At 41.2% G+C, this 25,361-nt stretch overlaps 1 protein-coding gene across 2 annotated transcripts in view; it reads left to right on the forward strand.

Annotated features, from left to right (window-relative positions):
- Positions 1 to 25,361, forward strand: part of LOC106579417 (t-SNARE domain-containing protein 1) — a 126,181-nt gene that overhangs the window by 41,470 nt on the left and 59,350 nt on the right. For both annotated transcript variants that reach the window (XR_006760537.2, XM_045701587.2), the window contains exons 5-9: positions 3,955 to 4,045; positions 4,171 to 4,245; positions 4,435 to 4,491; positions 8,615 to 8,782; positions 21,365 to 21,437. Coding sequence is in view for 1 of the 2 variants with exons in the window: in XM_045701587.2 (XP_045557543.2) it covers positions 3,955 to 4,045; positions 4,171 to 4,245; positions 4,435 to 4,491; positions 8,615 to 8,782; positions 21,365 to 21,437 (464 nt within the window). In the remaining variant the exon portion in view is untranslated. The remainder of the gene's footprint in view (positions 1 to 3,954; positions 4,046 to 4,170; positions 4,246 to 4,434; positions 4,492 to 8,614; positions 8,783 to 21,364; positions 21,438 to 25,361) is intronic.

The following is a 25,361-nucleotide window of genomic DNA, read 5'->3' on the forward strand; positions in this document are numbered from 1 at the left end:
TACAGTGACGCTAGCTTCTGAAGGGAGAAATAAGTTGAGCTTCAAGGATGCCCCTTAAAGCCAGAGAAAGTATGTCCTCTGTGTTTTTGGTGTATGACTAATTGTGTTGTGTCTCTGTCACTCTGCATTCAAACCACTCATGAAAACAGCCATTCATAATGTTGTGCAGGAGATGAATACTGCTTTACTTCCCCTATTCATGCAAGACCGGTAGTACCAGAACACATGTAAAAGCTGATGTTAAATGGGTTAATTAGAGTCCGTAGCTGTGGACTGGATGAGCTACTTATAATATCCAGGAAAAATATCTAGTCAATCATTTGACCCTGATGCAGCTGAAAGTTGGAGTTGGTTCACCATGCTGGATCAAAAGTGTGCTCTAAGTGCTTTTAAATCCACTGTCACTAATAAGCTTGTATTTAAATCCACCTGCATACTGTCACTAATAAGCTTGTATTTCAATCCACCTGCATACTGTCACTAATAAGCTTGCATTTAAATCCACCTGCATACTGTCACTAATAAGCTTGTATTTAAATCCACCTGCATACTGTCACTAATAAGCGTGTATTTAAATCCACCTGCATACTGTCACTAATAAGCTTGCATTTAAATCCACCTGCATACTGTCACTAATAAGCTTGTATTTAAATCCACCTGCATACTGTCACTAATAAGCTTGCATTTAAATCCACCTGCATACTGTCACTAATAAGCTTGCATTTAAATCCACCTGCATACTGTCACTAATAAGCTTGTATTTAAATCCACCTGCATACTGTCACTAATAAGCTTGTATTTAAATCCACCTGCATACTGTCACTAATAAGCTTGCATTTAAATCCACCTGCATACTGTCACTAATAAGCTTGTATTTAAATCCACCTGCATACTGTCACTAATAAGCTTGCATTTAAATCCACCTGCATACTGTCACTAATAAGCTTGTATTTAAATCCACCTGCATACTGTCACTAATAAGCTTGTATTTAAATCCACCTGCATACTGTCACTAATAAACTTGACTGTGACCTTCTGTTGTATCTTAGGAAGGTAAGGAAACATGCAAACGCACACACACACACACACACACACACCACACACACACACACACACACACACACACACACACACACACACACACACACACACACACACACACACACACACACACACACCAAAGGGATTAATAAAATGGCTAAACCTCTGGCTGATGTGTCATCGTTTAACGGTTCAGTCAAAGACTTCTCAGACATCCAGAGGATTACGCTAAACTCTCGGCTAGTTCATGCACCATAACGTCACAACAGGAACAACATGTCTGATCTATGTGGAGAAGGACTGTGCCTTTGGATCGGCAGGCATGATATGAGTTAACCTAATACACAGGCGGTGAATATTCTAATTATTTTGTCCTCAAGTCTGCACTGTATTCACTGTATGACATGGATTTGGATAACCTGTACTTCAATGGTTTTAACTTAAAACCATGCAACAAATAACATGTCAAATGTATGCATACAACACAGCACTTATCATCAACATTATCATTGTCGTCCAATGCTTCATGTACTAAACATAAGAATCCATTATAACCTGTTTTAATGAATTCCCGTGGATCATCTATGATCTATATCAGTTTCATCTATCAGTTTGCACCTGTTCTAGAGAGTTAGTTGCTATGGATCATCTGTGTAGGTTTATGCCACTGTACCAAGCAGTATGTTGTGCCAAACTCTCTCGGTTCACATCGCCCACTGTAGAGGACCCCCCACACTCTTCTGACGTACCACATTACAAAGCTATCGAGATCTGTTAGTCACTTGCGCCCCCACAAAGATCTCAAGAGTAGGGACTCAGCAGCAGGAAAGTATGTAAAAATATCATGTGAATTGCAATCAGTCACCTCCGATGGCTTTCTCCTTACTTATTCCAGAGAGAGAGAGATGGAGCGATGGAGAGACAGAGAGACAGAGAGAGAAAGAGAGAGAGAGAGAGCGCGAGCCAGCAGGGTTCTGTTGAGACAGACTGCTTATTTCTAAGGTCATAAGAGCTCACAGACACAGTTTAATTTCAACCAGTTCAGTTTCATCCACCATGTTGCCTCAACACAATATCACTAGCTTCAGCACTCACCTAAACGTAAAAACAACTAACAAAACCTCATCCAGAGACATTACTACTTCACTGAGATTAGGGTTGGTTTGGTGATGCTGATTGCTGTTGGAGACAGAGTGGTCGTTCCACCAATTCAGTGCCTTTTAAGAAGTGTAACTTGGTCCAAAAAAAAATGTTTGATTTCACCTAATTTGAACATTCTGTCATAAAGAGCACATTTCCAACTTCATAAAAACAAGAGGTAAAATGTAAAAAATTACTATAGTAAGTGCCAATTCAGTGCCAAATAATGTAACAGGGTTGACAGTAACAGGGTTGACCGTAACAGGGTTGACGATTTAATCTTAAATCAGCCATGAATCCCCTTATGATAGGGAGAACGGAAGCTGGTTGTGTGCAAGAGGGAGTGGCAATTTAATGCAAGTTTCACAAAAAAAAGGTAATCGCTAAAACATTTCTATCCTGCCTATCTATAGATAACAGGGATGATGTGTTATGCTCAGTTTTTCACCATAAAACACCAGAAAATGGCCAAAAAGAGTAGAACAAGCTCACTTGCTTTTAGACTATGATTTGTTTATTGTTTCTATAAAAGAAAAACATTTAAAAGGAATAGTTTCACCATATTAAAATGAGAGTTCAGTTCATGTAACAGGGTTGACCTTAAAATGAGGGACACTAATCACATAAATAAATAATAATCTTCAGAAATGACAGAAACTAGGGCTTTACAATGATGGTGAAAATGTAGAGATTATTTGGGGGATTAAGTGGCTTGCAATCTTCCTAGAAGAAATGTATTGCATTTTTCATGTGGTCTATATTAAAGGACATTTTATGTAATATAACAGGCATTTAAAATGCAATATTGGTGCACAATTTCGACTGATAATATCAAAGGGACGGAAAAGGCACTACTCTCATGGAACAACCCAGAGATGCTTCAGTAAATGAGTGTGTGGGAGGAGACGTTGAAAATAAATGTGAAAAGGTACAGGCAGTCAGTATTGATATTAGTGCAAGAAAATGTTTTTGAGCATGCAAATGTGACTATTGTCTATCAGAGATTTGAATATGATTTCCATAATCACAAGAGTGTCTGAAATCAGTCAAGTTACTGAAGGCATGTATCTTTTTGTGTTGTCTTCACAATGTACTGTTTGGCCAATTGAGCCATAAGTTGAATTGTCTAAAATGATACTTATCGATTGAATCGCCATCCACACGTTTGCCACTATTTGATAATAAATATGTTTGTAGACAATAATTGGGGTTCATTCGTTCAACATAAAAATCCATATTGTCCTTGGCTGAAAGCTATATCCATAATGAGTGTACCTCCATACTCCCACCACTGGGCAGCATTGTAGTTTGTAAGTGGCTGTGTTTTTTGATGGTGAAAGCCTGGGTGGCTCCTATTTGTTCATCCCTGGCAGAGAAAGAACACCCAGCGCCCCTCACAGTGCCACTGGATAGGGTCTAGCCCTACCTCTGCTCTGTCAGACTGTCGTTAATATTGATTGACTTAATTGGTTGAACTTAATCTCTCCCATGGAACTCTGAGATGTCACCCTTGCCAGCCCAGAATGCACACTGTCCGTTCTAGAATCCAGCGCCAGGGGATAAAAGCTGCCATGTCCTGCCACGTCCTCCAGAGTTCACGACCCCGAGAATAACCTCACTCATACCACCTTAGAGGCTAAAGACTATGTGCGTCTCTTTCTCTCTCTTTCACTCTCTCCTTCTTTATCTCGCTCTCTTTCTCCTTTACTCTCTTTCTTTCTTTCTCTATGTATTTATGTAATTTTCTCTGGCTCTCTTTCTCTTCATTTCCAGACATTCTACACAGCAGCAAACCAACAAAGTCATCACCAGCACCAGTCAGCTCATCAAACAACTCTCTGACATCATCACTGGCTCTACACGGGTTAATTAAAAAGCTTTTTTTTCATCTATTTTTCCAGACTTTGTATCTAATTAAATACACAGAAGCAGAGACATAAATTAATATAATTGTCATTAATCTTCGTTCTTATTTTCTTGTTTTCACAGCAAGATCGTCTTCATCTGACTAGACTTAAGACAGAACTCTCAGAGTCGGTTCAACGCTATGGAGATCTGCAAAAGGTTCCCTTGCATTGCCTCATGTCGTCTCTTCTGTTTAGTGGGGTGTTGTTCTATAGAGAATGGTGACCTTGTGACATAAAAAATAAAGAGCTGATTTGCAACACGGCTGCAATATACAGTATGTTTTACAATATCAACTAAATTCTTCTCTCATGCTATTGTGCTCTCTCTTTTCTTGTGTCTCTTCAGAAAATTGCAGACCGTTCGAGGGCCTTGCTACCCCCGGCACAGACAGAAATGAAGCAGGTGAGTTTGATGCACGGTGTATCAGTCTGTACTGGCCTTTGTTCCATTGTGAAGGTGACAACGCTCATTAGCGACAAAGATAATAAGCTTGGCTCTCCTTGTTTGATTGCCTTCTTATGAGAGGTTCTTTGAAGCTTTGTCTAGTGTCTCCTCTCTTCTCTTCACTCTTCTCTCAGTTCACTTCCCCTCTCTTCTCTTCCCTTTTCTTTCTGTTTTCTATCCCTCTCTTCTCTCCACTCCCAAAAATGTTATTAGCCATACAGCCAAGTCCCTTCGATACTGCCACTGTCTTTCAACACATTATCTGTATTTCTATGTCAGTTGAAAAGTTCAAAAGGGAGAGACACATTACGGGTTTGAGCTGGGTTATATGTACATTCTGCAGGACATAGTTGTCCCGGCTACATCAACACAGATCTTCCCATCCCTTCAGGGGAGGAAGTGGTATGATAAAAGATCTGTGATAGGATGATCCTGCTTTTTTTCACTGAGGAAGAGACGCAGGTGAAAGTTAGGTAGAGAGAGAAAGATCGAGAGAGAGCGAGAGAGCGAGACAGAGAGGAGACAACAGATAGGTTGGTATTGAATATGAGCCACAGACAGTATAGCCTAGAAGAACTAGAAAAAAATAACTGTAGGTAAAAAAACGGACGAGATGGACTCTGATACCGTGTGACGATTCTATCCATCCACCTTTTTTACGCTTTCATTGGAAAAATTATAATCCAATCAATATTCAATCAGACACCACAGAAATAGACGGACTCACTCACATACAGTGGAAAATCATGACAACTAGTATGTCTACATTATGATTTATACATAGTCATGGGCTATACCATATAAAAACTGGCTTGAGGTCAGATAACAGGTATCATTTTGATACACCAGAAAGCATTGTGTCTGGAGACCTCTCTCTCTCTTCTGTGTAACCCGTCATTCTTTCCCCAAATCTACGGAGAATTTTGTCTCCTGTGGAGACATCTAGTACAAATTATTACATGAGATATATAGCCTTCTTAGAACACCTTTGGGGACAGGAGAGGAGACAACTAAAACAACAATACACCAAAGTAATTTGTTCTAAGTCAGAGATGAATGAACAGTGAATCATTTTGAAGGTGTCACATTTCTATGAATTCTAAGAGGGCCCGAGCTGATTTTTTTTACCTCTTCACAATACAATTAAATCATGATTGAATTTATTCATATATCACACCGGCAATAACAACACTGAAAACTGCACTGATCCTTATCAAAAGCACTCAATAAAGCTAATGAGAAACTCAGACATCCTTTATGATGCACTGTGTAGTGCTACTGTGTTGTATGTGACACTGTGTCACTGTACATTGTAAATTACTGGCATCCAGTTACCTGTAAGTTACTGTAAAAAAAACAGTATATAACCGTAAATTCAGAATAAATGTTTAACAGTATGTAACCCTCTCACCAGGCTCGAATATGACTCTCACAATATTAACTTATGCAGAGTATCTCAGCAGCATGGGATGTTAGGTGAGAAGGACATCTCCAATAAGAATTCCTATTGTAAACTATCTAGGGTTATGACAATAGGGTATTAACTTCAGATGAAATGATTATAGGTTTCTGTTATTGAATCAGGAAAAAACATCCCATGCATTAAATGAAATTAAAACAATCAATGACTCCACCAAGGCAATATACATAACGTTCCATATGTGTATTAAAACATTTTTAAACACAAATACATTTTCAGACACAACATCAAAAAAAAAAGAAAAAAAGAATCCCCAATGAGTCGTGCACAACCCGTGTCCAAATTATTTGAAGTTTGCTTAAAAATAAACCGTTGGCGCGCGTTGGAGCTCAAAAAAAATGACGACACCCAAAAATATCCAGAAGCACCTCACGTTGTGGTTACTCACTGCTTGGTAGATATTCCCTCAGCGAAGTATGGCAGTTCCATGCAGGTTTCCTCACAAAGTCCAAGGCAAGCACAGCTACCCATGCAGACAGTACTCCTTAGCCGTAACCGATATCCCATGGGAACACGAACTCGTTAAGCTTCCCAAGCAATTATCTCCCGGTGTCACACGATGCTAGGCTAACCTCAATGCTGGCAAATACCTCCACGACGAGACGGTAGCTTCATTCTTTACTAAGTTTTAACAAAATTATAACTCTTTTATAAAATAAAATATGTATTTCCCTTCATGTCTTAGTAGGTATGGGTTTTGTTCTAGTTCTGTCGTCTTCTTTTATAATTTCTTTACCAACCGTCCTAAGGTAAAACGTCCATCCTTTCATCAACGTCTTTTTCCCTCTCTTTTTTTTCCCAGGCCTCCCGTTAACCAGGTCAACTCCCATTGGCCACAACTTAACAAGCGACCTTATTGGTCAAAACTTAAACTTCAAAGTAAAACAAACTATTCACTTGTACATTAAATAAATATTTCTTCAAAAAGCATAATGCATTAACAACATTACAGTTTAGGAGCAATTCAATCATCTTTTAAATATATAACCAATTAATTATAACAAATAAACTCAATACCTGGTTCAAACAAGGGTATTACAAGTACATTACTGTAAAGTACATACAGAACCTTTTTTTTACAGTAACTTACAGGTAACTCTCTGCCAGTAAGTTACTGTAAAAACAACCAGATATTTTTTACAGTAATGTCTCCATTTAGCTGTCCATGCTGGTAGCTAGGCTGTCATTGCCTGATCTTCATTTAACCTTTTAAACTTCCTCATGGTTTCACTGTAATGTCCTGGAATAATATCAGTACGATCATGTCAAGTTTGAGCGCTGCCTGAAAATCAATGCAAATAGCCTTAACTTATGTTGATGTTATTGAAACATTTTTCACATTATCCCTAACTTTCCCTGAAAGAGTTCTCGTTTGAAATCATACTGAACTCAAATGACCCGCTGGAGAATACACAAACTCAGGTATCAAGGTTCTCCTTACACACCCCTGAACCCTACAGCATCAGGACACCAGAGGCTTATGTATTAAGGCTTATTTTCTGCTGAATCAATTTCATCAAGGTCTTTTCATTATGCTGGCTCAAGAGGAAAACGTCTCAGACTCCAGATATAAGGACAGGTTACGTAACAGTGATTATCTTCAGTAAGAAAGAAACTTCAATGAACCGCGAAAGTTATTCCTTTTTTCATAAATGTGAATAAGGAAGATTTCTTCACAAGTCACTACATTTCTGCAGTTTTAGGGAAAAGCAGTTGGTCTGAAATTTAGGGACCTATACCTCGGATGTCAGTAACAATACTGTAACAGATGGTACATATTCACTGTCAACAAAAAGCAAGAACAGCACAGAAGGCAGAGCAGATAGGCTGTGTGGTGCACATTGAGTGGGCAGACCAAAGACACTGGCCCTCCTCTAGCCCCTCTAGCCCCTCCCACCTCCATACTGAAGAAGCTACCCACAGTAAGAGAGGAACAAGAGGATGATTGGATGAGTCACACTGTGGGCAGGAAAAACAAAAGCCACCTCAGGGTTTTATCAATGTCATACATATGCAATTAGGGGTCAAAATTAGCAGATCAATGTGGGCCTCTTTCAGTGACCGACTCCCACGTTTCCATTGAGCATGCTGAAAGGAGAGCGAGCTCAGTAAACTGTCTGCACAGAAAAGAAAAGGGTCCTCGTCCTTTTTGATTGAACTTGGGTAAACAGTGTGAAGAGGGGGTGGCAGCTGTCTAGAGTGATATATTTAAAGTGTAAAACATTCTAGTTGTGTTGAGGTGAAATTGTATTCCGGGGGTACAGGATGTTTTCCCCCCACTGTCTAGCCTCTCCGATTGACTCAGGTACTGTGACTCAGATCATGGCAAGCACAGACGACCAGCCAGGGGTTAGCCCTGTGCTGTGAATCACACTGTCTGGCCTAGACCTTTAGTGGAGTCAGGGAGAAAGAGGTGCAAGACAGAAGCAATGTATGTTGGTGTTCTCAAAACAAATCTAATAATATAATGTTCTCTTGTTTACCAATGTTTGTTTGTCTGTTCGTGTGTGTGTGTGTGTGTGTGTGTGTGTGTGTGTGTGTGTGTGTGTGTGTGTGTGTGTGTGTGCGTGTGCGTGTGCGTGTGCGTGTGTGTGTGCACAGAGTCCCCAGACTCCATTTGCAGAGCTGTGTGAGGAGGGGGGTCCCCTGTTTGGCGGTGCAGCAGAGAGCTCCGAGGGGGATGGACAGGAGCAAGCGTTCCTCTCAGAGATCAGTGAGGAAGACGTGGAGGCCCTTCGCCAGAGAGAAGAGGCCCTGCTACAGATTGAGGTAAGGAGCTCAGACATCCACGTGCTCTTCCTTAGTTTACAACACCCTGCCTTAACGTCTCAGTGTTCCTGAGGAGAAACAGGCAAAAACCTTCTACTTTCCAATGGCACCGTGGCTTTCAAATGAATGGTTTGTTATCTGGAGTATGCAGTGTTCAAGGTGAGAGTTGATGTAATCTATTTGCCAGTAGTAAGGGCAGTAAGTGCATCTATCCAGCGTCAGCTTTGAGCTGTGTCTTTAGTCGAGTTGCTTTGAAAATTACAACACTTTCCAGCCAAAGTGCCCAGAGTATCCGTAGATTGCATGGAGAGAGAGAGAGAAACACTCTGAAATAACTAATAACTAATAATAACTAAAACACAAACAAACATTCTGATAAAGCTTGTCGTTTACAAAGTGGCCAGAGAGTGCATTGCCCCGACGCTATTGTCTTCAGAGAGGTCAATAAAAACACGCTACTTTAGTAAATAGACACTCAGCCAATCCCAGACTCCACCTCCCATCTGGGCAACCTATTAGTAATAAGCCATTTTCACCATCTCTTCTGCATATTAAACGCTACCCAATTACCTAGGCGCCTTTATGGGCTTGTTTGTTCTCTTACCTAAGTGTGGATGGAATCACAATGTTCACCAGACTTCCTTTCACGGCTCGTTTTGAAATACAAAGCATCACATCAGGTAACTCCAGGGCGACGTCCCAAATGGCACCCTATTCCATATTTTGTGCACAACAAACCCATAGGACTCTGGTCAAAAGTAGCACATAGGGTAGCATTTAGGATGCAGCCCAGGTCTGATTCCACCCAAACAGCTGTTTCCCTCTCTTCCGCCGGTGTCTGAGACAGATGTGAAACCAGATAGATGTGAACTCTAAACGACAGGATCACTCCGCTGTGGGCGACTTAAATGGGTCTGATTTCAAAGAGGTTTCAGATATTTGTTATCGGCATCGGCATCTCCTGACGTTAGGTTTATCCTATAGGTCCCTCTGTGTATTTGGTGTACTCTTTGGAGAAAACTTGAGAGAAGAAAAAGAAACACTGTAATTGCTTTAATCAACTTGATTAAGTGTTGCGATAACATATGGACAACATTCAAGAAAGGAGACCAGAATTTCACACTGCATGCTTTAGAAATGACACCATGATACAACCCATTCCAGCTTTGAAGGGAGTTTACAATCCACTGCAATGTGTGAAAAGACTAATAACAATATTTTTGGGGGAGTTGTATGTATCTGTAGTCAGAGTCAAACCTTTCAGAAGTTTTAACATCGATGTTCAGAATTACCTCATCTAGCCACATCGCATGAGCCTTTTCCGAACAAGACTGGAAAAGTAGCAGCATCAATCTGTCCTCATTGAGTGGTACAAAAGCACCAAACTACTGAATGAGCCTCAGACACCACTTACAGCTTAATTTGTGTGGAGCGGTCTGAGATGGAGGTAGTCATGATAATTGCTTGTTCAGAAAGGCACTGAGATGGAGAGATTCATTTGATTGGTAGCTCAGACAGGGTTGTCTGGCCTCTGCTTTAGTCATACCCACACAGATAAATGACAGAGTGGCTTCCCTGGCAGGTACTGAGGGGCCTGATGGTGTACCTTGGTGAGCCTAATAATATCTGACAATGTGCTTTTCCCTGTCCATAACCCCCACCCCCATCTCTCCAAAGCCCCCCCTCTCTCTCGCTCTCTCTCTCTCCTCTTTCACTCTCTCTCCTCTCTCTCCATCCATCTCCCTGAGGACCTTAAGATCAGTTTCTGTCTGCTGTTATCCAAGGAAAACGCTATCAGCACTTCCCCTCTGAGAAAAAAACGTGTTGATCTGTTGCCTGGGGTGTTTGCCATCGTGTGTGTGTGCGTGTGCGCGTGCGTGTGCGCGTGCGTGTGTGTGTGTGCACTCAGGCAAGGTGTTCTCCCTGTGAATGGAAGATAAAGAGTGCAGCAGTTTTCAAACAGGGACCGATGGGGAACATGGGAGGTTAGAGTGGTTCTCTCCTACTGACGGTCCGCTACCTACACTAAGGATACTCTGCTGTTCATATTACACACCAACACTGGGATCAGTAAGGAGTTTGACACCATAGAAAAATAATAACCATATTGGATGTACCCATGTGTAGCACATGGGGATGTGTGAAACTTACCCCTCAGCCTGAAGTGGCCACACTTGCGCCAGCGTATAGCTAGCTTTTTGCGTGGCGCCGACTGGTAAGACTCTTTAGGAGGGCTGTCACGTGTGCAAGCAAGGCAGAGGTCCTGGGTTCAAGCCTCGGTGTGAGCCGAATCAGGAAGAAGTGGTGCCCACTAAGCAAGCAGTGTGACGTCCTTTACAGGTGCAGTCAGATTACTGTGGTCTGAGAGGCTTTAAAACTGTTCTAGTCATTCTATGTTTAACATTCTTCTGGGATGGGTAATTCAATTCAGGCCTATCGTCCTTGACAACCATGATATTATTATAAATGCTCAGAGAGAGAGAGACAGAAGATAGACTATAAGGTAGTATCAGGCTTAGGTGGCGGAGGTTTATTCTGCCTCTGTACCCTCTACACTGTCAGCTCCCAGCTGCCCCTCACATACACCGTGATCGTCGGCACCGAAGATCATTTCATCAAAAAAGAATTCATAAAAAATCTCAGGGCAAAGCAGAGGACAGCTTTCAAGGGGAATCTGAATACAACACCTGGCCCTGTGAAGAGGTAAAAAAAAGGCAAAGCGTGTCTCTCCTACCAATGCATCCACAGGACAGTGAATCTGATGCTCTGCCCTTGGAGATAGGTAGCACCCCCTACATGCAGCGCACAGAAATAGCATGCGCTAGATGCAGCTCTCAGGTGTGGGCATAAAAAGAAAAACAGATTGATTTAAATCTTGCACATGATTTTGCAGTATGTGTAGGAACAAACTGCAACATCAATGGTCTGCATAGCACAGGAATGTATGCGACTTCCATGGATGTTGCAGGATCCCCAGATGATTATATGCAATCAGTTACATGTAATCTGATTACAAAGAACTAACTGTAATCAGTCACGTTACCATCGAAAATATTGTAATCAGATTACAGATACTTTTGAAACACTAGATGTTTACATCTTGGCTTACTTTTAAATTCAGAAAGGATGTTTGTGAAAAAATATGTTATAACACCTTTCTGTTTTCTCAATGACATTCAAATCAGCATTGAAAAAAGGCGCAAGTTAAAGTTTGTTCCACATGAGCGAGTCTGACCACAAGTCAGACACCACTATGATGACACACCAAATGTGTCTGATGGATATTTTTGTCTTCTTCTAATGTAACAGAAAATAATAAGATTACGTTACTGAGTTTGGGTAATCCATAAATTCCATTACTGATTACAATTTTGGACAGGTAATCTCACCATAAAAGGCTATGCATATGAAATACACACCTCCCTAAAATTGACCGTATTGTGGAGGAAGAAATCACAACGACATACAGTATCCTCCTCATCATGGAGACACACAAACAAAATAAATCACAATATGAATGTAATAAATACACAATATAAATCACAACACAACCTCAACGCAAACCTTCAGCAACCAGGACTCGCGCAACAGGAAACCTTAAAATGTAAATAAACCCCCTTAAATATTGTCGTTCTGGCCATGCCTCTGGCTGCCCTTCGGTTCATGTGATGTGCATCTCTTTAGTGTGTGTTCTGGGGTTTTAGGTCTTTGGACAGTTGGAGGAAAGGCAACATTTGATTTTACATTCTAAACCGTTTATTCAGCTAGGGCAAAAAAGAGACATCAGCCCTTTGAAAGACAGTGCATGTGGGAAAATGTCATCGTTTTCCATCTTCTTTTCACCAGTAAGTGTGCACGTAAATCTGCTTAACAGTTTTTCTGCTGTGGCAGTGACACTGTGTCCTGTTGCCCGATGCCTTTGGGCTGGGGTGGTTAGATATGGAGAGAATTTTCTATCAGTGCTTAACACATTTATCAGAAAGAGAGGGAGGGAGGGAGAAAAAATGGAGGATGGGGAGAGATAAAAAGAGAGAGAATGGTAGAGAGAGAAAGAGAAAAGGAGGGAGAGAAGGGGAGGGTGGAGGAAAGAGAGAGAGAGGTCTGTTGGTTCACACTTTCATCCTCCAGGTATCTAGATGGTTGTAGAATGGATTTACATGATCTTCAGTGTTGTAATGCCTTGTCATAAGGGGTTGGTGATTTCAAGGTACTTTCATGTAATGGTGATGACAGCTACAGTAAACTGCCTTTGTATCTAGTCTACGGAAGATTCCTTTTCAACTATTGATAATGACAGGGAGAAAGGCCACGATCCATCATATAAGGGCACAAGGCGAGACCCACATGCAGACACAAGAGGCAGATGATTGAGCTCTGATATTTAGGCAGAAGGCAGGTCTGGGACAGGCGAGAGTTCATAAACCAGGTCAGAGTCCAACCAGTACCAGGCGATAGGCAGGCTCGAGGTCAGGACAGGCAGGGGTTCAGTGATCAGGTCCGAATCCAAACAGTACAAGGGGATAGGCAGACTTGAGGTTAGAACAGGCAGAGTGGTCAGACAGGCAGGTTCGGCGTCAGGACAGGCAAGGGTCAAAACCAGGAGGGCTAGGAAAAAACAGAGACTCTGGAAAAAAGGAGCTAGGAAAAATACTGGTTGACTAGGCAAAACAAACTGGCACAGAGAGACAGGAAACACAGGGATATATACACCGGGGATAATAAGCGACACCTGGAGGGGGTGGAGACAATCACAAGGACAGGTGAAACAGATCAGGGTGTGACACATCAATCATGTTTTATGCGTTTTATTCAAATTGACTGCCTGTATGAAAGTCATAGCAGAAAATGGACTGGCGCTGAGCTTTCAAAGAAGAGAAGTAGCCGTCCTTTCAAAATGAGAAAATTAGTGACCGTGCAGCGGGAAGAAGGGAGGAGAAAATGACGAGTGTTGACAGCAGATGATGAGTAATGCGACTGTGCAGGGTGAATACAACATCATCTCAAGGTGCCAGGATGAGAACAGACATGGCAGGGCAGTAATGACTTGGTCCATCTTTTCAACCAGTGTCTGTCTGCACCTGAATCAACATACATAGCACTACCCCATCTATGTTCAGACAAAAAGTATCGATTTTATAGAAAATCCTCAGAGAGCTATTTCAACAGATTATCTCTTTCTCTTCCGTCATTCTCTGCTCTCTCTCTCTCTCTCTCTCTCTCTCTCTCTCTCTCTGTCTCTCTGTGTCTCATTCTCTCTCTCCTCCCCTCTGTTCCAGTCTGGTTGACAGGTATGCTCTCGTTCCTCGGCTGGTACACAAAGGACAGGTGGGTGGCTCACCTGTTGGAGGGTGACGGAGCGAGCCCTGAATCTCCCAGACTCCTCCTCAGGGGGCGGTGCCAATGCCAGCCACCCATCAGAGCTTTGAGCCGTGTGGCTGCGTTCGTTGGTCGTGGCTGAGCTGCATACCCAATGAGGTCCTATTTCTGGTGCTGCTATCATTTACCTGGAGGAGGAGGGTATTATTTGCTTCACTAACCCACAGTTGAGTTCCTTCCACTCCGCAGACACCAGAGGTGATCTCTACACCCGGTCAACTCTAACTCTCACAGGAACTTCAATTCCAGCATATTCATGTCCTTCTAGAGTGTTGCTGGTCCTGTTTGAAAACGGAGTCATTGTTTGGGACTCCATGCATTTGTTGTCTTCTCAATGGCTTCATATGTCCCTCATCTCAGCACGACAAGGACTGCCCTCTCAAACCAGCTCAAAAAAGACTCCAAAAAGTGTCCTATGAAAAGTTTAAAAACATAATGGGCAAACTGTTTCCTTTCCGTTGTGATCTTGATCCTCACGTTTTAACATTTGGTAACATATTATATATGAGCCATGACTGGGAAGGATCCCACAGGGTACATCAGCTTTCTACAGAGGAGAATACAGTCCTATTCTTCCACTTCCTCCTTATTTAGTGTGCACTAAAGCACTATCAGTGTACTGTCAGCCAATCGACTGGTCTTGTCTTCACCTCTAAGCCTTTGGAATCAACTCAACCTGCAATCTCTCATGGCAATGCTCATATCAGCCAATTGTCAGATCTAATTTCTGGCGGTGTCATCCTGACCCAGACTCTTGTTAGACTTCAGGAACATGAGAAATGGAACAGCGGTGGCAACCTTGTGGACTTGTCAATCAGCCGCTTGTTTTTGTCTCCTTTATCTCAGCGTACAGTTTAATTGTGTGTCTGGTGTTGTTACGGTGGCCTCTGTGTCAGATGGAACTGATGTCTGCATCTCTGTCTGACATTTATTTCACATGAAACAAATACAGGCCCCTCTGCCTCTTACAAGAGCTCTGTTTGTTGACTGTCTATTGCATCACAGAAACACCATAACAGATGTGGTATTGACATGAAGAGCCAAACAACTGACTCGCATGACTTCGACATACTCTCATTGGTGGAGAAATGACCCAGTTGTCATACTTGACTAAAAGTGAATATACCTTAACCTCTATGGGCTAGGTGGGACGCTAGCGTGCCACCCGTGGTGCACTCCATCAACAGCAGGTGCATTTCAAGAGCGGCAAATTTGAATCCAAATAAATGTCAAAATTCAAATTTTTCAAAAATACAACTATTTTACACCATTTGAAAGATAAACATCTCCTTAATCTAACCACGTTTTACGATTTCAAAAAGGTTTTACGGCGAAAGCATAAATTTAGAGTATGTTAGGACAGTACATTTACAAGAGTTGTGTGTAATGTTTTGTCAAGTCAAAGACAGGGTCACCAAAACCATAAAACCAGCTAAAATGATGCACTAACCTTTTACAATCTCCATCAGATGACACTCCTAGGACATTATGTTAGACAATGCATGCATTTTTAGTTCTATCAAGTTCATATTTATATCCAAAAACAGCGTTTTACTATGGCATTGATGTTGAGGAAATCGTTTCCCTCCAATAACCGGCAGTCAAGTCAGCGTCACAAATTAAATAATTAAAATTAGAAAACATTGGTAAAATATTATATTGTCATTTAAAGAATTATAGATTTACATCTCTTGAACGCAATCAACTTGCCAGATTTAAAAATAACCTTCCTGGGAAATCACACTTTGCAATAATCTGAGCACTGCGCCCAGAAAAATACGCGTTGCGATACAGACTAGACGTCATGTTGGGGAGATCTAAAATCGAAAATACTATGTAAATAATCCATTACCTTTGATTCTCTTCATCAGATGTCACTTCCAGGTATCACAGGTCCATAACGAATGTAGTTTTGTTCAAAAAAGCTCATCATTTATGTCCAAAAATCTCCGTCTTGTTAGCACATGATCTAAGCCAGCCGGACTTCTCGTCATGAACGAGGGGAAAAAATATATTTACGTTCGTTCAAACATGTCAAACGTTGTATAGCATAAATCATTAGGGCCTTTTTTAACCAGAACATGAATAATATTCAAGGTGGACGAATGCATACTCTTTTATAACGTATTGGAACGAGGGTACCCAACATGAACTCGCGCGCCGGGTGTCTAATGGGACATCATCGTTCCATGGCTCTTGTTCGGTCAGATCTCCCTCCAGAAGACTCAAAACACTTTGTAAAGGCTGGTGACATCTAGTGGAAGCAATAGGAAGTGCCAAAATATTCCTCAGCCCCTGTGTTTTTCAATGGGATAGGTTTAAAGTCAATACAACACATCAGGTATCCACTTCCTGTCAGAAAATGTCTCAGGGTTTTGCCTGCCAAATGAGTTCTGTTATACTCACAGACACCATTCAAACAGTTTTAGAAACTTTAGAGTGTTTTCTATCCATATATAATAAGTATATGCATATTCTAGTTACTGGGTAGGATTAGTAACCAGATTAAATCGGGTACATTTTTTTATCCAGACGTGCAAATGCTGCCCCCTAGCCCTAACAGGTTAAGAGAAAATATTACTCAAGTAAAACTCACTCAGTAAAATACTTCAGTAAGCGTATAAAAGTATTTGGTTTTAAATATATATTGAGGACCTGATCCCGGTATTGGGATTTATTGTCAAGAGACCATGGCGGGAAATTCAAAACTGCAAGAATCTAATAATTTCAATTTCTCAAACAATCAACCATTTTTCACCATTTGAAAGATAAACATCTCCTAAATCCAACCACATTGTCCGATTTCAAAGAGGCTTTACGGCGAAAGCATAAAATTAGGTTATGTTAGGAGAGTACATTGAAAATAGCTGTGTGTAATGTTTTGTCAATTCAAAGACAGGCGTAACCAGCTAAAATTATGCACTAACCTTTGACAATCTTCATCAGATGACACTCCTAGGACATTATGTTATACAATACATGCATTTTCTGTTCCATCAAGTTCATATTTATATCCAAAAACAGCATTTTACAGTAGCGGTGAAATTCAGACTTTTTTTCCCCTCAAATGCTTCCGGTGAATCAGCGTTACAATTTACAAAATTACTATTCGAAAACATTGGTAAATTATAATATTGTCATTCAAAGAATTATAGATTAACATCTCGTAAATGCTACCACATTGCCAGATTTCAAAATAACTTTACTGGAAAATCACACTTTGCAATAGACGGGGTGCTGTGCTAAGAACAATAGGCTAGGATATACAGGTTAGCACCATCTTGTAACCATCTAATATCAATAATACTATTGTCAATAATCCCTTACCTTTGATTATCTTCATCAGAAGGCACTTCCAGGAATCCCAGGTCCACAAAAAAATCTGGTTTCTTTCGACAAAGTTCATAATTTATGTCCAAATAATTCCAAGTTGTTCCATGTTGTTAGCGCTTCGGTAGGCTACTCAAAAGTAGGGCGGGGGGGGGGGGAAAGTCACGACAAAAAGGAAAAAAAAATCTATTTAAGTTCGTTCAAACATGTCAAACGCTGTTTAGCATCAATCTTTAGGGCCATTTTTAACGTGAAACATCAGTAATATTTCAACCCGACCTCTCCTGTGTCTTGAAAAACGTTTTTGAAAAATGTCTCGCCTCACATGAACTCACATGAACACGCAGGTGCGCGCAATAATGAAGTGACGACATCCCAGGGACGTCAACTTCTCTTCCTTGTCATACGGTCTCTGTTCATCATAGACGCTTCAAACAACTTTATAAAGATCGTTGACATCTAGTGGAAGCCGTAGGAAGTGCGAAATGAATCCTTTGTCACTGTGATCTATTAGCAATGACTCGAAAATAGTACAGCCAAAAAATTATCATTTCCTGGTTGTATTTTTCTCGGGTTTTTGCCTGCCATATGAGTTTTGTTATACTTACAGACACCATTCAAACAGTTTTAGAAAATTCAGAATGTTTTCTATCCAAATCTGTTAATAATATGCATATCCTAGCTTCTGAGTTGGTGTAGGAGGCAGTTAAAAATGGGCACATATTTTTTTCAAAATTCTCAATACTGCCCCCTAGCCCCAACAGGTTTTAAGTATCTAAAGTAAAAGTATAAATCATTTCAAATTGCTTATATTAAGCAAGCCAGATGGCACTATTCTTGTTTTTTAAATTTACAAATAGCCAGGGGCACACTCAAATTTACAAACGAAGCATGAATGTTTAATGGGTCCGCCAGATCAGAGGCAGTAGGGATGACCAGGGATGTTGTCTTGATAAGTGCGTGAATTGGACAATTTTCCTGTCCTGCTAAGTATTCAAAATGTAATGAGTACTTTTGGGTGTTGAGTATGGAGTAAAAATTAAATTATTTTCCTTATGAATGTAGTGAAGTAAAAGTATTCTAAAATATAAACAGTAAAGTACATATACCCCCAAAAACTACTTCAGTAGAACTTGCAAGCATTTTTACACCACTGCATACTATAGACAAACTGACATGGGAAATTTCTTCACCACCATGATTTATGAAAGAGGAGCTGAATTGCTAGCAAGACTAATATCACGTTTCAGGTAAGACCCAAATGCAGACTGTGTTGAAGTAAATGTTTATTACAGCATCAGGGGCAGGCAAACAACAGGTCAAGGCAGGCAGGGGGTCGATAATCCAGAGCAGTGGGGCAAAGGTACAGGACTGCAGGCAGGCTGAGGTTCAGGTCAGGCAGAGTTTGGTAATCCAGAGTAGTGGGACAAAGGTATAGGACGGTGGGCAGAAAAGTTCACAACCGGTAAAAACAAGAAAACAGGAACAATAGCGAGACAGGAACAGAGGGAAAACCGCTGGTATGCTTGACAAAACAAAATGAACTGGCAACAGACAAACAGAGAACACAGGTATAACTACACAGGGGATAATGGGGAAGATGGGTGACACCTGGAGGGGGGTGGAGACAAGCATGTCTTTTGAGGTCATTGTTCTTTTGTCTATTGATAATTAATTCAAAGTGTACAGGAAGTCCAGCAGAGCATATGGAACATAGCCTGTCCCCATCCCAGCATGGGTCAACCCTCTCTGTGGGACATTATGTATGGTTGGTGGGGTGGGTGTGGGTGTGTGGGTAGACTGAGGACCTCCTGTCTAAAACCGAGTGAACCAGGCGCTGGGAGGCCAATGGTGGAAGAGTGGCCATGAGCTTAATATAACCCTATAAAATATGGAAAAGGGCACACATCTGGCCCTAAGCCTGTCCACTCCCACTCTACCCCCAGGGGTGCAGGGATCTGAACAAATAGGCAGGCTAGAAGTAGATAGGCAGGCTAGAAATGTTTTAGCAATGACCTTTTTTTGTGAAACTTGCATTAAATTGCCACTCCCTGTTGCACACAACCAGCTTCCGTTCTCCCTGTCATAAGGGAATTCATGGCTGATTTAAGATTAAATCGTCAACCCTGTTATGGTCAACCCTGTTATGGTCAACCCTTTTACCGTCAACCCTGTTACTTTATTTGGCACTGAATTGGCACGTACCATAGTATTTTTTTTTTTTACCTCTTTTACCTTTTTTATGAAGTTGGGAAAAGAAATACAGAGACATTACTACTTCACTGAGATTAGGGTTGGTTTGGTGATGCTGATTGCTGTTGGAGACAGAGTGGTCATTCGACCAACCTAATTTTAACATTCTGTCATAAAGAGCATATTTTCTGTCATATCTTTATGACAGAATGTTAAAATTAGGTGAAATCCCCCCCAAAAATTGACCAAGTTACACTTCTTAAAAGGTTAAAAGGAATTGGTGGAACGACCACTCTGTCTCCAACAGCAATCAGCATCACCAAACCAACCCTAATCTCAGTGAAGTAGTAATGTCTCTGGATGAGGTTTTGTTAGTTGTTTTTACGTTTAGGTGAGTGCTGAGGCTAGTGAGGCTAGTCTCTCTCTCTCTCTCTCTCTCTCTCTCTCTCTCTCTCTCTCTCTCTCTCTCTCTCTCTCTCTCTCTCTCTCTCTCTCTCTCTCTCTCTCTCTCTCTCTCTTCTACTCACACTCTCACTCATGACTTTGTCATAGCGTTCTGTCATTGTAATGAACTAAGTTCAGATTGCCAGCAACCGCTTTGCCAGGTAAAATAAATGTGTTGTTATTCTATCCTGTGTGATGGAGAGGGTTGCCCAAAGACGAAAGCAGCAAGAAAGTCTTTAGCGTCATGAGGTTTTGCCAGAGGCCATTTTGGATTCAACCAGATGGTGTTTGCCAAGAGCCAGGATGGCTGCTGCCAGTTTCCACAGCAATATCAGACACCTGTGATGGATGGCCCAGTGGGTAAAGCTATACAAACGCAGCTGTGATTGCATGGTGCTATAATGGAGGAAAGGGGGACCTGTGAGAGGGAGATAGACAGAGGTTTTATACGCCTTCATATTGCTTTGAGCTGATACACAGTGAACAGATTCAAAGCCAGGAAACTGGGGAGGAGGGTCACCCAGTGTGGTAATTCTCTCTCTCTCTGCAGTGGCCAGACTGCACACTGACTGAAACGAAAACAGAAGTGAACAACACTATCAATTACTGTGTCCATACACGTTTATATAGTTTTATATGAAGCACAAATTTACATTTCGTTTTTAATGGGCTTAGTGTGGTGGATTTTAAAGGGGCAGTGCAGTCAAAAACTAGATTTAGCTGTGTTTTATAAATATTTCCACAATATGAGGTTGGAATAATACTGTGAAATTGTGAAAATGATGATAATACCCTTTTAGTGTAAGAGTTGTTTGACAAGACAGCTTGAAATTTCAGCTCATTTTGCATTTGTGGAGTTTTGGCCTGCCTGGCAACATCACCAGGCGTTATAAGTTAATAGACAAATAAAATGCTAAATGCTTTTTACTAAGAAGTTATTTTTGATTCTTTTTGACCATTTTCATTGAAAACAATGACAGTACTTATTAATTGTAACCCAGAAATAATTTGATATTTAGATGTTAAAAAATGGCTGCATTGAACCGTTAACTTCTCAGAGAGTACTTTCGATATATTTCTTGAAATTGTTTAATGCTTTGACTTACATATCCCTGTCTATTTTTTATTTTGGGGAATCCATCGGGACTATAGAAGAAGAAAGCCCGGGAATGCGGATGGCCCATGACCTCTAGAGTAGAATGTATCTATTTAACCCTTCGTTGTCTGTTTCCTTTACAGAGGGACATGTTGGATGTCAGCCAAATCATGCGAGATCTGGCCAGTATGGTGCACGAGCAGGGAGATGCCATAGGTGAGACATCACGTGTGTATGTGTGTGTTTGTGTGTACGCCTGTGTGTATTTAGGATTGCCTGAGCTCCATGGCTGCATATTACTCTGTCTGTCTTTTACTCTCTGTGTCTTTGTAATCCCTTTGATATTTTGACCAACATTACAGCATCTCCTTCATCATGAGTTAGCAGACTTAATCACCTCAGGACTCCCATCGATCAAACAAACCTTTGAACCTTAACACGTAATAAATGTTTGCTTGAGAGACGGGTGGGTTACAATAACAACAATGGTTAGAGGACAGGACAGCATGTCCCAGTCTTCTGTTATTGATAAACAAGTCCTGCAACCCAGCACTGATCTAGACTTGGCAGAGAGAGGGAAAGTGTGGTTCAATGCACAGACAGACAGAGAGATACAACAACACCACCACCATCACCCTGCAGAGAGATGAACTGGAGACAGGGGGGAATGATATGGAACACTAGTCACCGAAAGAGATAAATATGAGAAAGGAGGACAGGAGAGTGGAGATATACAGATACTGCAGCAGACTGGATGGAAGAGAGAGAAAGAGGAACAAGGGAAGCATAAATGAAGCAGCATGACTGATCATATCAGTGTGTGTGCCAAACCAAATTCTGCTGTATTTGTGTCTCTGGTATGTGTGTGTACCTTTGTGTGTGTGCATGTGTGTCCGAGGTTGAGATCTCATAAACGAAGGAAAATGATTCTTCTATTCTAATTGGTCCATTGTGTGGGAGAGTGGCCCTGAGTCTGGCTGTTTTAATCCATCTAGAGTACGATGACCTTTTCTTTTGATCTATTTTCAAATGTTCTTACTTTTTAACTGCATTGTTGGGAAAGGGCTCGTAAGTAAGCATTTCATGGTCAAGTCTACACTTGTTGTATTCAGCGCATGTGACAAATACAATCTGATTTGATTTGAATTATACTTTAGACTCATGCCAAGTTTCCAACTCTCACAGATGCAATGCTACAAGAGAGCAGGCAACAGGCATCGAGAGAGAAACGAAGAGGAACTGGAGAGCAATACACAATTTATCCCAGATTCTATCCATAATTAGGGTACTTAACATTTAGAGTGAATAATGTTCAGCCTTATGGAAGGGAATATTTAAACAAATGGCACTTTTGTTTCCTAGATAAGTTCTGGATGGCGCTGACTATGTGCGTTAGGACAGAAATAAGACTTGTTTGTTGTTTGGCCTTTAGAGAGAGGGTTTTCTGAGGTGAACACGCAGGAGGAAATCTCTCCTTTCAAATTCAGTGTCCCTCCTCATTTCTCTCACATGTAGAGCACAGGGAAAATAAGGGGAAATAAATAGTGGCGAGTTCTAAGAAGTTAAATGTCAATTGTTGATGAAATTGAGTACACTAGTAAAATGCCATTAGAATCTCATAAGATTTATGTCTCTTCAATTTCTATAGTCGTCCTTCATGTGAGGATATAGGAAGGATATATTTTAGTATGAATATGAGGGTATACATCATGGATACATTGAGATTGTGGATACTTTTGAGACTGTGGATACATTGAGACTGTGGATACATTGAGACTGTGGATACATTGACACTGTGGATACATTGAGTGTTGTAGAGGGAAGTGGAACATTGGTGTGGTGGGAAAGTGCTAAAGTGTGTTTGGATGAACATGATGGCTTTAAGAGATGGTGGAGGTGGTAACTGTGAGAGGGTGTTCAGCTCACCAGTGTACAGAGTGAAGGTGCTATGTCCAAGTACCTAAGAGCTCTACTACTCTACTGCTGTAGTCTTTTTCACATCCATTATGGACCACAGACATAATGTTTCTCCCATTCAACCTTGAAATAGAATCAGGTAAATTGCCTTTTTTGCCTTTCTGTAGCTGCTGTGCACATGGCGAGATTTGTATTTTTATGTGTATAATAAAAGCTGGGTCTGAATAAGCTGATGGGGCTTTAGGGGGGCAAGGGGGCTGAGGCATGTGGAGGTGTCCAGAGGAGCAGCGGGGGAGCGGTAGAGGGGTAAATTGAGAAATCAACAAACCCAGGAAGTTTGGATTAGTGCTTTTTAGAGGGTGTGGAGTTGAAAGTAGCTTCTCTGTGACAAAGCCTCTGCTTCCGTGTGGTGACACACTCGACAAAGCCACAGGTCACGCTGTGCCAGAACTGATGCAATCAACAGCAACAAAAGAGACAGAGAGAGAGAGAGACAGAGACAGAGAGAGAGACAGAGAGACAGAGAGAGAGAGAGACAGAGAGAGAGACAGAGAGACAGAGAGAGAGAGAGAGAGAGAGACCGAGACAGAGAGAGAGAGAGACAGAGAGAGAGAGAGAGAGAGAGAGAGAGAGAGACAGAGAGAGAGAGAGACAGAGAGAGAGAGAGAGAGAAACAGAGAGAGAGAGATAGAGAGGCTAGACGAGTGAACTTGGGTCATTCAAAGGTAAAGTGGTGCACTCATCTATTTTACTGTCTAAGTATTGTGTTAGTCTCATTGTGGATATAGTACAGCATGTGTTCAATTTTGTGGTTTTGGGAGGAACCAGAGGAATACAGTGGTTTTCAGATGAAAGGTTATTATGTCTTGTGGTTTTGGGAGGAACCAGAGGAATACAGTGGTGTTCAGATAAAAGGTTATTATGTCTTGTGGTTTTGGGAGGAACCAGAGGAATACAGTGGTGTTCAGATAAAAGGTTATTATGTCTTGTGGTTTTGGGAGGAACCAGAGGAATACAGTGGTGTTCAGATAAAAGGTTATTATGTCTTGTGGTTTTGGGAGGAACCAGAGGAATACAGTGGTGTTCAGATAAAAGGTTATTATGTCTTGTGGTTTTGGGAGGAACCAGAGGAATACAGTGGTGTTCAGATAAAAGGTTATTATGTCTTGTGGTTTTGGGAGGAACCAGAGGAATACAGTGGTTTTCAGATGAAAGGTTATTATGTCTTGTGGTTTTGGGAGGAACCAGAGGAATACAGTGGTTTTCAGATGAAAGGTTATTATGTCTTGTGGTTTTGGGAGGAACCAGAGGAATACAGTGGTGTTCAGATAAAAGGTTATTATGTCTTGTGGTTTTGGGAGGAACCAGAGGAATACAGTGGTGTTCAGATAAAAGGTTGTTATGTCTTGTGGTTTTGGGAGGAACCAGAGGAATACAGTGGTGTTCAGATAAAAGGTTATTATGTCTTGTGGTTTTGGGAGGAACCAGAGGAATACAGTGGTGTTCAGATAAAAGGTTATTATGTCTTGTGGTTTTGGGAGGAACCAGAGGAATACAGTGGTGTTCAGATAAAAGGTTATTATGTCTTGTGGTTTTGGGAGGAACCAGAGGAATACAGTGGTTTTCAGATGAAAGGTTATTATGTCTTGTGGTTTTGGGAGGAACCAGAGGAATACAGTGGTGTTCAGATAAAAGGTTATTATGTCTTGATTCAGTGACATTTACTTACATGTCCTTATAATACCCAAATACATTGAGAATGTGGTGTTGTAGAAAATGAGTTGTAAACATGTTTGACATGCTTTTCCCTGGTGATGTGATGTTTTTCTACCTACAAATGTCTTACATATCAAAGACATAATTAGTGGAGCATGGTGTGAGGTAAGTAAAGGCTTATGGAGGTGTGTGTGTGTGTGTGTGTGTGTGTGTGTGTGTGTGTGTGTGTGTGTGTGTGTGTGTGTGTGTGTGTGTGTGTGTGTGTGTGTGTGTGTGTGTTGTCCAGTCTGTTGTCCAGTCTGTTGTCCAGTCTGCTGCTCTCTCAACTCCAGAGAGAGAGAGAGAGAGATGAATTTGTGTCCTGCATGCTTGAGGTTCGGCACTGGGTTGATAATTGGATTTAGGTTTGAATTAGTTCTCACTGGCTACAGTAACTATAGTTACTATGGTGTGCATTGAAATAAGACAAGTAATTTGGATTATTCAAATACTAATAATTGGTTGACA

Source organism: Salmo salar, chromosome 02 (genome assembly GCF_965601325.2).
Source record: "Salmo salar chromosome 02, fSalSal1, whole genome shotgun sequence".
Classification (NCBI taxonomy): Eukaryota; Metazoa; Chordata; class Actinopteri; order Salmoniformes; family Salmonidae; genus Salmo; species Salmo salar.